At 27.9% G+C, this 16,226-nt stretch overlaps 2 protein-coding genes across 2 annotated transcripts in view; one reads left to right on the plus strand and one right to left on the minus strand.

Moving 5' to 3' along the window:
* LOC107440615 (uncharacterized) overlaps window positions 1-3,916 on the plus strand; it is a 54,690-nt gene extending 50,774 nt beyond the window's left edge. Inside the window, exons 21-22 of the mRNA XM_087164397.1 lie at window positions 1,253-1,372; window positions 3,633-3,916. Coding sequence (XP_087020523.1) covers window positions 1,253-1,372; window positions 3,633-3,837 — 325 coding nt within the window. The 3' untranslated portion in view covers window positions 3,838-3,916. The remainder of the gene's footprint in view (window positions 1-1,252; window positions 1,373-3,632) is intronic.
* Window positions 3,917-15,153: 11,237 nt separating this feature from the next.
* LOC107440616 (IDLSRF-like peptide) overlaps window positions 15,154-16,226 on the minus strand; it is a 211,271-nt gene continuing 210,198 nt past the window's right edge. Inside the window, exon 4 of the mRNA XM_071184908.2 lies at window positions 15,154-15,447. Coding sequence (XP_071041009.1) covers window positions 15,254-15,447 — 194 coding nt within the window. The 3' untranslated portion in view covers window positions 15,154-15,253. The remainder of the gene's footprint in view (window positions 15,448-16,226) is intronic.

The raw sequence follows: 16,226 nt of genomic DNA on the forward strand, positions 1-16,226 counted from the left end.
ATTTCTGGGGTAATTCCTGATCACTTCTGGGGTAATTACTGATCACCAATTTTTACAGTAAAGGTGTTGTTTAAAAAGATTATACAATGGTAATTAACAAATAAGACATCAAGATCAAGCAAATAAACCAAAAAGATATGTTTCAGCAGCTAATAAAACAATTAATTTAAAAGCAAGAATAAAGATTAACACTTTAAATTTTCCAAAAATCTTTGTATTGTGCCATACATTTTAGGCAAGCATCTAACTCATTCTCATGTTCTGCTGGAATATGAGAAGGAGTTCCAACATGGTGCTTTTGCTGTATTTTTTAACTTCATTAAGTTAGAGTTTAAAGTTAAGTAAGGTATGTCAACAGCTCTGGCAGCAGCTCTCACACTGAAATTTTCATTTCCAATCATTAAAGGAAATTCACTAATTTTGCTTTCTAGAAGCTTAGTATCCTTTTTAGGCTTATAATTTCTCACCATATTTATATTAAGCTAATTTATAAACTTAAAAATTATTCTACCAATGTACACACATAAAATTAAGATAGAAGCAAGGTAAGACAAACCAGAAATTGTGCAAATTGGAACAGATTTGTCGTGTATACAGTTAAAAACAAATTTTGGGATTACAGTTAAAATATATATTATAGTTGTTCCACTTAATAAATATAACTGTTACTTAAGAAAAGACAATTAGCTATTTATTAGCTATCTCTTATATTATTTATAAGAAATGACAATGATCAGGAATTACCCCAGTGATCAATAATTACCCCATCTGTAGGGGGCAACATTTGATATAGTTTCCTACAATCAATTATAATGTCTACACTAGATGTGAAACAATTAAACAAAAGCTTACACTATTTTTATATCAAAGAAAAAGAAAGTAACTCAAAATATTTAATATTAAGAGTAGGCGGGGGATCTTTGCAGAAATGTGCACATTTTGAAACCCATCTTTGAAATGGAAAATACAGAAAGCAGTTTAAAATATACTTATTTTGTTAGATTAAACAAAAAATTATTATTAAATAAATGTAGTAATACTTTAGTAAAGTGTTCAAGCGTTCTTGTCTATGTCTCAAATTCAAAAAAAAAAAAATTTTTTTTGAATAAAACTTAGGTGATCATTATTTACCTCAGAAACAGAGTGATCGTGAATTACCCCGGGTCACCCTACAAAGTAAAATTGTTGACTATTAAATGAGGTTCTTTTATTTGACAATTGGAGTTGTCTGATAAAGTTTTATTTATTTTAGATTAAGTAAAGTTATGGTTAGTACTGGTCTGAACCCAACTGCTAACTCATGTGGATTAGCTGTGATAAATGTGGGAATTAGTAATCTTCCACCTATCTCAAGAACAGATCTAGCAAATAGGTAATTCATTCATATTAAATTGTAGTTTTACTATATTTGTTGCTATGATATGAATGTTAATCATTTTTTTATTCCAAACAGTAATAACAGTAGTAGTATCAAAACAGTAATTTATTTCAAACAGTTTTGGAATAAATTTTCTTCTTGTTCTGCTACAGGGTGACAATAATTGAGCCATATTAAAAACAAACCTTAATAACTTTTGTGTATTTTTGGTAAGATTCAGTTAGAACTTTTCAGTTGAATGCATTTCTCTTTAGATTAGTGGTTGTGATTCGCTAAACTGGGTCAATTCGTCAATATTTCAATCGTTATTTTGTTAAAAATTTACCTTTTTTATAATTGATTCATCAAATTTAACTAATCTTCAATTTTTCTATTTTTAGCAATATCATAAATCAATCATATATGCACATTTGTCACTAGAATAACTCACGAAAATTCATTGTTTACCAGAGACTGAAAATTTATTATGTCGGAATTGTTCAGGAATATGGAAATAAGCTACACATCTGAAGATTTTTTATTTACTTTTGGTTCTTTTCTGAGTATAATTCAATTAAAAGTGTTTGTTTATGATTAGAAATTTGATTGCTATAATTTATAGATTTGGCCCAAAATTTTAATGGTAATTTGCCAATGGTAATTCGTTGCAACTCTTTTGACAAGAACTCTTATAACTCTTTCGATCCTCTCTATTTATGGCTAAGAACAGCTTTTCTTCTTCTCGGAAAATTTCCAAGGCTTCATCCATTTGCGTTTTTAAGATTTCTGTAATTTTATAAATTTTCCTTTTGATCCTCGTTCTGTGTAGTAAACCAATTCTCTTTTAGAAATTTTTAGTCCTAGACTGGCACATTTTGTAGAAAGTCTACGAACCCTTGCATTGTAGTTACTTAGGCTTTCTGAGTCACTCATTTTGATGTTTTTTTTTTTATTTCAATATTGGCGAAGATTTTTTAATCCTCTCTATTTTGTTGGTAAATGTTTCATTTTCCCCATTAGCTTTTGAATAAGGAAAGCTTTCTGTAGGTCGCAGTATCAGCATTGTTAAATATCCACTGCTCTTTTTCTTTTGGTTTTGTTTCGTGAAGACATTTTTCACTTAGGACATATTTAATCCTCGTTCTGTAACTAGTTCTCTTTCAGAAATTTCTAGTCCTAGACTGGCACATTTTGTAGAAAATCCAGGAATCCTTGTGATGTAGTTGCTTACGTCGAATTATTTTTTATTTCAGTGTTGACAAAGAATTTTTTTTATCCTCTCTGTTTTTTCTATAAATGTCTAATTTTTTCCATTTGAATTTTGGCATTTACCTCATTAGCATATTGTAAACTCTGTTCATCGGGCGAGGAGAGTTGCATGTGGGCCGTTGTATCAGCATTGTCAAATCTCCACTGCTCTTTTTCTTTTGTTTTGTGAGGACATTTTTCCCTGAGGAAATTTTTTTATCTTTTAAGTGTCAATGATGTATGGATTTTAAATAAACCATTAATATAATTACTGCTGGTCAGTAATGGAGTGGACAGCAAGTTTCTTTCCATGTTAAAACTCAAACGTTGAGGATCCTATTGCATAAGCAGGAAATTATGACACCATTATGTCGTGGATGAATTCCAACCACAGCTCTGCTGTCATCTGTAGTGATGTCGACTTCAAGAGAACCAAGGACGAAGTAACATTTAGTATTAACAGAACACAAGCAATTGAAAACACATAGAGCACCATCTGGCATTATTAAGATGAAATGACCAATCCAAATTTTCCAATCAAAGTATGAAATTGATTTAAGCAAATTTTTAAAAAAAACTTCAAAATAATAAGTTAAAATCAGAAATTGCTAAAAGCAGCTAAAACCAAAATTGTCTTTTGTAAACAATTTGAATGAAAAGTTAGAAGCCAAAAACGAAATTCTAAAGATATTTATGTCAGCAAAAACAGCACTTCATCAAAGGACGCGCAGACAGTATGTTCCCTGATATAGTGATTTTTTTGCTGTCATACATATCTTAAAAATTTTGTTTCAGCTTGTTTTTAGTTTCTAACTTTTTATTTAAATTGAAGATAAACTTTTGTAGTATAAATTAATGTCACACTTATATATCATAAGATGTCCCATGCTCAGGTTGAAATTTGTTTTTAAAATTTACATAATTTATTTACATACATAAATTTTTATATATCAATTACTTTGCCAATATGCCAAAACTTTTTTAATTTAAGAACTTAAAGAATATTTGTTTTTCTTGATATTTTCAGATTGTTGGCTCTAATCGAACAATTCCGAGCAGTCTGGTTGAGTAGAAACTTACCGTGTGGTCTCCAAGTGTCTTTATGTATGTTCAATACATTGTTGTCTAAACTTATTCCTGAAAATGACAAATCTTTATTTTCTGTTAATGGTGAAGTGCTTTTATTGCAAGATATGTATTCTATGAATGGAATGTTAACAAAATCCAATTGAAATATTTATAGGATATTTTTTATTAAAACTCGGATGACAATGTTATTAAAATAAAGTATTTATTTTGTTTACAATTTCATTTAGTTTGCTTTTTTTGTATTAAAAGTCGCACTTTTGTTCACTTTATTTTGTGTCCTGAAATTAAAGTACAGTTGAACAAGTGATAGTGACCTGCAACATTAAATCCACTATATCCGAATTCTTTGAAAAATATTTTTTTTACGTTTTACAATTTTATTGTTGAAAATAGTGATTATAATAGTACATTAGCTGTTAATAAATTATCAGATTAAAAGGATAATTCGCTGAATATAAAATATATATTTAGTTTATTTTACATTCCACAAAAGAAATTTTTTATTTTCGAGTGTTTTCAACAATTATCTAAAATTATTTTTTGTTGATTAAATTTTTTTTTTTGGGGGGGGGGGTTCTGTACAATGAAAACTATCATTCTGTTATGAATATATAATCCTGTTGTTTTTACCTATACTAGACAAAGATATTTCATATATAACTTTACAGGGTGCGTAGCGTTTGTAAAAAGTACTTAAAGGTGCTTTTTTGGGGATTTCGTTTTTAAAAGCTTTTAAAGGTGCTTTTTTCAGCTGGCGTTTTTAAAAAGTGCTTTTTTTCTGAAATTTTTTTTTTCTCCCTTCAGTGATATCTGGTGGATCCCATGCATTTCACGAAAAAATGGGGAGTTTGCTACGTAATCATTCATGGTGGCTATGCTTCATGTCGTACCCACGTTATGACTTGCGCATGCGCGCACACTTGAAACCGAAACCCGAGTGCTCCAATTCAGATAGGGAATATCAGATTCTTATGAAATGTTTATCTTTTTAATTTATTTTAATTTTATTCTTGTTTATTTTATTTTACTTCTAACACTTTTTTTGACGTAGGGGGTAAGGGTACTTTTGTTCTGAGTTCAGGGTCAAGTTGAATTCACTCGGTGATGTGGGAAAGTACTGATTGTTTCGATTTACGCCCGCTTCTTTTTGGGTTTTTTTTAACGCTAAAACTGTTTATAAAAAGTTTTTGTTTTTCAATAATATCATTCATTGAATATGAATTTTTTGAGTGCTTGAAAATTTTTGTAAAGTGCTTATTTTTGATTCAAAGATTTGGCTACACACCCTGCCTTATAAATTAATAATAATATGTAATTATATTTGTAATAATAATATGTCATTATATTTAAAAGAAAACTTTGTAAAGGATGTCATTTTGTTACAATTTAGGGTTTCAGTCACGACATTTTAAAGGAGAAAATATTGAGAGAGCTAAATAATTTTAAAAATATATTAAGATTATATTTGGTTCAAATTAAAAAAACAAAACAAAAATGATAAAATCAACAATGAAATTAATATTTTTTACATTATTATAATATATTTTTAATATTTTTTTATAATATTATAAAAATTCATGACATTAAAAGAAAAGTACTTACTCAAAAGCTTCTTTTTCATCAGCCAAACATAGAACATTCAAAGTAATGGCTTATATATATATATATATTGTTTAAATAGTTTTTATTTTTAACCATTCATAAACTGTTATTGAATTCAAAATTGAATTGAATCTTTCAACAAATCTGATTGAATTGAATGACTGCATGTTAGCTGCAATTACATATTTTTTGTATTCGAAAGCGTCTACTAATGATCATGTTATAGAGTAAAATGGTGTAAATTTTTTACACCTTCAAGAAAAATATTTTTCAGGTGCACAACAAAGAGAATCAAATTATGAAAATGACTCATATAACAAATTTTTTAAGCAGAAAAGCATATAACAAAGTTGGCTAATATGTGTACAGTACTTTTAATACATTTGTTCTTTATACGTCTTTTCATTTCAGTCCTAGTTCATTATTCAGCAATGCAATCTTAAAATACTTTTTTTTTTGTACTACAGAAGAAAAAAAAAATAAATCATCCATTATACATTCTTTTTTATCCATTTAAGTATATAATTATTTGTCTTGGATTCGGGAATTTTTCCCCTCAATTCGAGCTAAGTGAAGATCATTAAAAGAGTAAGAGTTAAATGCCATCTAAGGGTCATATGTAAGAGTCATCTAAGGATCACTTGACTGTTAGCTTTAAAGGAATGAAGTTTGTGTAACAACAATAGGAAGATAAGTACTTACACTTTTCATCTTTTCTTTAAAGGAACTTCATTCTTGAGTTCTCGTATATCTGAGCATGTTAAGAGGACACCATACCGCGGGAGAAACTTTTCATCTCAAATTTTCTTTCTCCTCCATTATTAATTTAAAAGGAAGAAAAAGTGATTACAGGCAAACTTAGAGTACGCAATGAAGTTTAAATTGCTGAAAATTTTTTTTATGGAAATGTAAGCCAATTATTGGCGCCATTCCGAAATCCTAAGTTATCTTCTATTAATTTACTTCCATTTTGATATTTTAAAAATTTCTTTTCAGTATTTGAAACATCATGGCTTACTCTAAGTTTGTCTGAACGCACTTTTTCTATACTTTGCATTTTAAATAGTTATGGAGGTGAAGGAGAATTTGCAATGGAAATTTTTCCCCGTGGTATGGTGTCTTCTTAAGTGAGATTCTTGCAAATGAAAATGATATTGGAAGCACAAACCAATTTCATTAAAAGGAAAAATTACATCTTTTGAAAGAGTTTGATGAAAGTGCAGGACTATAAAGAGTGAAATTAGTCCAAAACTGGATATTCAAGATTCAAATCTATCAATATTAAATACTTAAATTTATAATGTTATTATATTATCAAAATTATTATTTTTATTAAGGTTCCTTTGCTATTTCAATTTTCTGTCATATTTTTCATTTTATGGCGATTTATAAGCAAAAGTCTTTGGTCAAACTCAATATTATAGATGGTTGATTGGATATGTAATAAACAATGTATAATTTTATTCCTAAACATTTTTAATATGCTTATCAACCAGAAAGTAAAGTTAGCGCTTTGAAAGCCACTTTAAATCAAATGTAATTTTCGTATCGGTCGGGTATTTGTTTTTCGTGAATCGATTTTCTTATATCCAAGAATTGGATGAAAATACAATTGAAAGATACAATTTTGACAAATAATCATGAGTTTTGCATATTTATTTAAGGAAATCGTGGTTTTAACTTTAATTTATTATTGACATTTATTTTTGAGGAATTGGTTCGTACAAGACTCGAATTATATAAAAAAAGATTTAAATTTAATCAAAAGAAGATTATATTTTCCATTAAATTGCAAGAAAAGTTAAAATTCTGAAATCAAGTGTAATATATATGTTAGCTTGATTAAATAAAACAGAAATCATCTCTACAAAAAAAAAAAAAAACCTCATAGAAAGGTTAAAATGCCTTTCACGTGTTGACCGAAAACTTTTGCAAGCAAGTATATATATATATATAACTATTGAAAAAAAAGTTTAAAAATGGTCAAGTATTTCTGGAAATGTACATTGTATAATCAAAAAAATGAAATGGTTGCATTTAATTTTTTGCAAAAGCTATCTAATGATACTAAACTTGATCTACCATCTGAGGTCAGGTTTTGGACAACTTTGAAATTTTAAATAGGAGCCCCTATTAATTGGAAATTTGGGTTATCCAGAAAAAAAGCAAACTTTTTTAAATCATAATTTCATGCATTTTGCTTCACAAATGAAGTGGTAATCGGGAAAAATTAAGTAGGGTACAAACTATTTTTTATTTAAAATGGCAACATTAGATTAAGAACCTAAAAATAGATATATTTAAAAAAATTTTTAACCATTTTTTAAAATTTTTTCAAAAAAAATAATTTAAAAGTTTTTTTAAATTTTTTTCTTCTTCAATGTGATGGGTCTCAATACAACACGGTTTTAAACAGCTTATTTACCCTATTTAATTTTTCTCGGTTACAGCGCCATCTTTGAAGCAAAATGTATAGACCTACAAGTCAAATAGGGTTACTTTTTTCTGAAGAATATGAATTTTAAATTAAAAATTGGGGATTATATTTAAGATATCAAAGTTTCTCCACCTTGTCCTACAGAATAGAATAGAAAATCTAGTTTGATATTGGATAGTTTCTAAAAAAAATATCGAATTTATCAGTAAGACTGGATACTACTCAGTCTTTCTTCCCTCTCCCTTAATGCGTTTCTAAGCTGGGCCCACGGTAGTTGCAGTGCAATAGAAAAAGTAGCTGCACCCAAGGTTGAATAAAGCTTATTATGGGCCACTTCCTCAAAGCACAAAAAGACTTATTTTAATATTTTATGGATTTTAAGATTATTTTTTGTAGATTAGTAATTTTTTACACAGATTTACACAGATTTGTAATTTTTTTACAGATGAAGAAATTCTTTAAAATTTTCCTTAAAAAAAAAATAAAGAAACACTATATTTCTTGTAAAGAGTTCAGTCTGGATTTTGGGAATTGTTCCTCCCCCCTTGAGTACAGCCTTGACTACATTGCATGTAAATTACATGCATAATTTTTTAAAAATGTCAGATAAAATAGAAATGTCTCCTACTTTTTCACCGAGATAAGATTCTAGTATTTCTGAATTTCCCATAGGGTTAACATATGTACTCGGTCTTACCCTATTTTATATGACCATTTCTTGAAAAAAATCATTTATAAAAAAAAAAGTGGTGCATCTATGAATTTTCAGGAATTATAACACTGTACACAACTGAACATTGAACATCTTGATTAAATCTGAGTTATGATTGCAGGAAAATTTTGCAATCAAAGCATAATATACTACATTACTCAGAATGAAGGCCTATATTGTGCCCGATTTCTAAATAACAATAAACCCCCCATCTTATTAATAAAATAGTTAATTATTGTTTCAGTTGATAAACAAATATATTTATGTATTGCCTGAATTATAGCGTCAAAATTTGATGACCTTTGGTACTGATTTTTTTTAAAAACTGAAACAGTAAACTCCACACCAAATATTTTTTATGCAATGCACCGAATATAGTACAAATGTTTTTTTTTTTGCATTCTTAGCAGTATATAATAGTTACGGAGCTAAAAACACCTCATTTTAATTTCTTTGTACATGTGGTTGTTACTTAATGGTTGTTATCAAATAATAAAAACATTTCATTATTACCTTTTGTCAGGGAAAGTAAACTCGCAGGGGTTATCACTGTTTATTAATAGCTGTAATAAATTTTTTTTTTGTAAACTTATACATTGTACAATGCGTGTTTAATTGTTAACAAGTAGTGTTAGTCACAGATCGTTTTACTTCTTTTCAAACAAAGGTATAAATGTGCTGTTTTTACTACCAGTACTTTATATTTTTTCTGAAAATTGGCATCCCTGTGTTCACCCTTTGTGTGTTGTTATTGTTGTCCTGGATTATTAAGGAAAGGGATGCAATTGTTCTTGTTTTTTGCCATCTATTCTGAAGAATTCCACTTCGGCAACACCCATACGTCACACCCGTTTATTGCGCAGACCCATTCATTCATCCACAGATTGTAATTTTGACCTGAGGCAGAGAACGATCAGAATCTTCAATTCAGTACCACCTGAGGTATAATTTGCATGAGGGACTTTGTGAACCAACCGTTTTAACGTGCACCAGTCCCCATTCACTACACGGAAGTCTTCTGTCGGTTGGATTCATATTCCCGTTCTTATGAACGTGGGTCCAGCCCCTTGCCTGCCAGGCTATCCCGGCCCACCCTTTGTGTGTATTTTGGTCTATGTGAACGGAAGAGTTTTGAAGAAATTGGCACACCAATATGTTGATGCATTATAGTTAACAGATAAAATTATTTATTCACACAATATGTAGTAATTTATGGTTGTTACATTAGAAAGGCTCGCCAAAGCAAGGACAGACATGATTTTTTTTTGTTTGTTGAGGAACAAAGAGCGAAAATTAAATCATTTTTCTCCGGTATTTATTATATATATACAAGACACTTACAAGACAGCGTGCAGAGTCTATAGAGTCTAATGAGGTGGCTAAAGTAAAGTCTATGCTCATATATATATATATTAGACATATGTATTGTAATATATTAATAATGCAAAGTACTCATAAGGGATGTGCGAATACCGAAGCTATTTTACAATAATATATCACTTCAATAGCATTCATTAAGCAATATAGCTTTGCAATTAATTGAAAGGAATGTTTCGTAATGATATGTATAAAGTAACAGCAGAGATTTGTAAACTAAAATCGTTTCGATTGAAAGCGGCAGAAAAGAGTGTTAGATTTATGAAATTAAAATCGTTAGTATTTTTAAAAACGATTATTGCTTCTGTATTTCGTTGCTTAACAGTTTTAACTGCAACATGAACTGGAAATTTTTGTCTTAAAATTCAGAATTATGTTCTCCAATATTTTCGTCGGATTTTTATTAATTTTTGTTGGTTTAATATTGGTAAAATATTTTCTATTTTAATACATAGCTGCCAATTTGACTAGATTTTACAGTCAACTCATGGATGTTTTATCAGAATTAATGTACTCAACTAATGGATTCTTCTGGTTTAATTAAAATATTTTAGACAAAATTGTTTTTACATAAAATTTTGTGAATTTTAGAAGAGTCTTTACAATTTAGGAAAGTTTCTGAAAAAAGTCCCTATAAAATAAATTTTTTCATCACGTTCTTTTTTTTCCAAATTAATTTTTTATTGTTTGCTTGAGTATTTAAATAAGTTATACTTTTAAATAATTAAATAAGTAATAATTGAGTAACTTCATTTTTAGTAATCTGTTTGAAGCTCATTTTTTTCAAAAATGTCTAAAATTTTCAGTTCTTTTTTAATAAGAATTCTTAATTTTTAAATTGAAGAATATATTGTGAGTATTTAAGTATCCATTACTGTTCCAAATTGTGAATTTAGAATACAAGAAACATTAAACATTTTATAGTCAACTCAATTTAATATCGATCATTAGTGAAAAATATTACATTCAATTTCATTTACTAGTTGTGAAATATAGTTTATTGACTAGGAAAAATCCCTGAGTTTAAAATATTTTGAATATGACCCAACACTTAGATGAAATTCATATTCTTTCCTAAATATAATGGATTGTTCCTTTCATGTTGGCAGCCATTTTAATATTTATTAATAGAATTCTGGATTTAGAAAATACATTTTAAAATATTTATTTATCTTTTTACAATTAATATTTATAAAAGCAAAAATATTTGGATAATTATGTTTTTATTTCTGAATTTTTCCGATTAATTATGAAAAATCTGAAGTAAAAAAGTGATTTTTATAATTTTACTAATTATAAAAATCTTTATGTCTAAAATATTTTAAATATAACCATACAGTTAGCAGGAAGTTAACATTATTTTGTAAAACCTTTTTGTGGTTTACTTTTTCATGTTGATAAGCTATGTAAATGTCTATTAGTCGAATTCTAGACTTCAATAAAATTTTGAATATTATAACTAGCATATTATATTAACATATTATCATTTTAAGAATTAGTAATATGAAAATCCCTGACAGTTATATTTTTCTTTTTAAATTTTCCCAACAATTAATATTCTAGCAATAAAAGAGATTATTTTTGGAATAATCTTTAAATGTATTACACATTAATTATTTTTTTCTTCTAAAATCATTAGCATTGATCTTATGGTTTTGATAAAAACTTTGAACAAAGTATATTCATGTAAAAAAAAATCATAATTCTGAATTAAATTACATTAAATTAACATACTGTGTTATAAAAATCATTTATAATACAGTTGATATGTTTGTTTAGATATGTTGACCACACAGAAATGTAAAAACGGGGAGCTATGCTATAATTTTGGATGGACTTAAAGGGATATATATATATTTATATATATGTATATATATTTTAACATCTTATAAATGTTTTTCTTTTTTGTATTTCTAAAAACTCTAAGAAAAATATTACTTAACTACATTCAGAATTATTTGTAGGACATATAGTTTTCTAAAGACATGTATCAAAAAATATTTCTGTTTGAAAAAATAAAGGGTTTTCGAGTTCAAAAATTGTTACTTTATCAATTTTGATGATACTTTTGTATGGAAAAAACTTCATGCATGATCAGTTGATAGTCTATCGAAAGTTTACTATTGTAAAAAAGTTGACTATTTGGGATTCAATTGGATGCGTGTGACGTCCTGAGTGTGTGTCAAACCTGATTGGCTTCTGAATCGACGAATGTCACGATTTACTCACGTTGACGTCGCCTACAAGCATCCAATTATGATTTAACGAATTTTTTTCTTCTGTTTGTTCTTTACCTCTGTTTTTTTTTCATAAATGTGGACCTAAAATAATGCTCTTTATCTATTGGTCACATTAAGCGATTTTAATTTTGCTTAATTTTCTAGGAAATGTATGCAATGTGACAGTTGGAAATTTTTATTCTAGATTTTTGATGAAAATATTTTTGGTGATTTTCAAAAATTTAAAAAAAATATAAAAGAAATTCAACATTTCTGTTACTTAAATAATTACACTGTAAAAGATCGTGAAAATTATTGTTTTGAATGTTGCATAGATGTTTTTGATGAAGCAGACTCTTAACATAGAATATAATTTTGTTACATGATGTAATTTTGAAACCACGAAAAAATAAAATATCAAAAATGAAATATAATAATGATATGAAACAAAAATGGGAATTTTTTTGAAAGGTAGAAGTGAATAATGGAGTTCATTACAGAATGAATTTTTTTCAGATTTTGTATTGTTTTTCGTAAATTTAGTTTAATTTGCATGAAGATAATTATTTTTTTTTATATATATTCTACTTCAAAGATTTAATTTAAACCATATTTTATGCTATGAAAATAGTTGATGATATTTTTAAAAAGATAAAAGTCAGTTACTAGGAAAGTTATTGATTTATATTTAAAAATTTTTAAAACCTTTGAAAATATTTTTAGCATTTTGTTAAGATTTGCTCTTTATTTAACTCTATTTTTTCAGTTCCTTAATTGCTTCCTCAAATTAGAATGTTTTATCTTGTTCTTCAGAATCTTATGAAAATTTTAAAATGTGGAACAAAATATATCCCTGACCATGCAGTTTTCTTGCAATACCGTTGCATCTGCTACAATTATCTTCTGCTGACAGAAAAAAATATTTTTTGTGTGTGTTCAATTATTTTAGAAACACAAATGTTTTCAAAATCTTCGTTGTCATCAATATACTTTTGGTTTCGCAGTTAGAGTTTAGGGTTAACTCGATGGCGCTTACCTTACCATGCGCTTAGAAAACTATATGTTCCAAAATGTAATTTCCCATGCACAACTCTATCTATAATGACCTTGCACTCACAAATACACAAAAATGCATATATTTGAACAATTGCCGCTCTACACCACACAATACACCTGCACTCAAAGTTTCGTTTGCTGATTATGGCAAGAATAATTCTTTTTTTCACAACAGCAAGTTAGTTACTGTAGTCAATAGAGTTTTGTGCGTAAATCGTCGTAGAAAAGTTTACAAAATGTGGCATTTGACAATGGTTACTAGGATTACCAAATAAAAATTACTTTTAAATTTGTTACGTAAATTTATAGAATATTACTCTTTAATCGCCTCTTCATGCACATTTTGCAGTCATCTTCGATTTCTGATGTGAAAACGTGAATTCTTTTTATAACTAGAAGTAAAAAAAAATTGTTTTAGATAAACTTTATAACGCTATGACTAATAATCAATATTAAAACGATATAAATCATCAATCGCAAACGGTACTATGAGGATATAAATATTAAATAGAAAACAAAATTATAAGGTTATAAATAGTAAATAGCAAATGATATTAAGGGGATATGAATAATGAATAGCAAACGATAATATGAGGATATAAATTGTGAATAGAAACAAATGGTCTTATGATGATATAAATTATGAATATTGAACTATATAATAATGTTATATAGGACATTTGCAACAATAAAATGCCCCAAGTTTACAGATTAAGGGGAAGAACTAATGCTTCAAACGTGCTTCAATATCAAAGCGATATAAATTGCCAATGGCAAACAATATTATGAGGAAATAAATATTAAATAGAAAACGATATTTTAAGATTATAAATTATAAATGATATTAAAAGGATATGAGTAATGATAGAAACGATAAATTGAGCAAACGATAATTTGAGGATATAAATTGTGAATAGAAACAAATGGTTTTATGATGATTTAAATTAAGAATATTGAACTATATAATAATGTTATACAAAACATTTGCCCCCAAGTTTACAGATTAAGGGGAAGAACTAGTGTATGCGTATTGATGGTGCCAAATTAAATAATTTCGAGCATATCGAATTTACGCTTTCATTTGCACAACTTTGTAATCATTACCCTTAACTACTTAAGTAATTTTTCAAATTACTTAAATTAATATTTAAGTAATTTGCTAACCCTAGCTGGCTATTTCTTCCTCAAGTAAGATATAATAGATGATATGTATCATTCCTGTGCCTTGTCAAGCAGGGAGAACAGAAATTTTACTTTAAAAATATATTCGATTTTAACCGTTTTAAAAAACGATATGTTACTTTCACAATAAAATTATTTTTATTTTCGAGTATTCGCACATGCCTCTGAGCTAAGAAGATAAAAGTTTGACTAAAGTTTAAACAGTTCTATTGTAGTTTAAAGAAAGAATCAATTATTATATTTAGTACATTTGTATTTTGGGAAAATTATGTATTACAATGTGCTCTTTCCTCCTTAGTTGAGGGTATATCAACATTTTAATGTCTATGTATATGACATATACATGATTACGGATATATATATTTATTATAATCTTTTGTTATGTAGCATTTTCACCCCCGAGGCTACAAAATTCCATTATAAGTATTGTTACTACATGTACAATGTATAATTATCAAATTGAATTACAACGTTTCATAATTTTTTTTGTCAAAACATTTCTCTCAATTTGAGATACTAAGCAGTATTTAAAAATTCTTAGCTTGCAACATTAATAGACGCAAATATCAATTTAAGCATTTATAAAGAATTCATAGTCAATTCAAATGTAACAAACTATCAATAGCAACACATTCTAAAATTTGTAAAACCAACTTTTTAATATATTTTTATAATATTAAAAGTTATTAATATTTCAAACAAGCAGTTTCATTAGATGGCATACATACTAATTCTTTTGATATATGCTTTTAAAATTTGTGAGTGGAGATTAATTTTATCGTTATCGTATTAATAATGGGGAAAAAGGGGGAAATGCTACATAACTTCAGACGATAATTTAACTTAATTATAAAAAAGAAGGAAATAAAATATGTTTTTCTTTTCGATTTCGATGAAACTGTACCGTCTCTGTTTTAACATCTTTTTCTTTTTTATTTCCTCCCTTTCATTACAGGCAATGGGTTCAAGAATTTTTAATCCATGAACCCAGTGCTGACAAGCTTGTCTAAAAAGAATTTCACGTCCGCCAGCTCCGAGTCACGAATTCCAAGGGATTTCAGAAGGCTCATGTCTCCAGTTTCGACTGCCATAAAAACATTCCTCAAGTGTTCCAAATCTGATCGCATTAAATGCAGAGCTTTTCCAAAATCATCCAAAGTTTCACTTTCTGAAAGAAAGGGAAAAAAATGGCGTTTAAATTAGGCATATTATATGTATTACAACATAAACTTGGTTTACAGCGAGTTATTTTTACTCATAATAAACGTTTCCACGTTTATATTTGAGAACACGTTACTATTTTACAGCTACCATACTTAAAACAGAGAGATTGGTCAGGTATTCAGTTTTTCACAAAATTACTTAGATTTCTTTTTATAACGATATTTTAAATTTAAAATTTCCACTTAAGATTGACGTCATGCGATTGTTAACAGGCCTTTTATTTGAAAACTATTAGTTATAGAGAGGTAGTGTGACCAACCCGATAGCAGAATTTGCAGAGTCAATTTGTTCCATAATTTTTAAAAATCTATATACATATTTCTCTTACACGGCGACAAAAAAGCCTCATTACAACTCCTCGAATGGCAGCGCTAGAAAATCGACCAATGATTGCCGCTAAAAATGTTACATGCCAAATCTAGTTGAGATGGCTCAACATATAGCGCTTTTAAAAACGGAAACTGAAATAACCAGAGAGAGCATAAGCTAGGCAGAAGTGAGTAGTCTTTGTCGATAGATCTCCATTTTAGTATTTTGTCGAAAGCGCTTTTTTCACGAATTTATATATTACGAATTTATTTGACGATTTTTGATTTATATCACGAATTTATTTGTTTTACTAGAATTTGTTTATGCAGATTTTTCAATTGCAATTCACTTATTTCAGTTTTTAATATACTTAATTATAGCCAAAATTTTAACCTTTTTAAACAGATATCAGTT

This window comes from Parasteatoda tepidariorum, chromosome 5 (assembly GCF_982258835.1).
Source record: "Parasteatoda tepidariorum strain Cologne lab strain chromosome 5, Ptep-v5.0, whole genome shotgun sequence".
In the NCBI taxonomy this organism is placed as follows: Eukaryota; Metazoa; Arthropoda; class Arachnida; order Araneae; family Theridiidae; genus Parasteatoda; species Parasteatoda tepidariorum.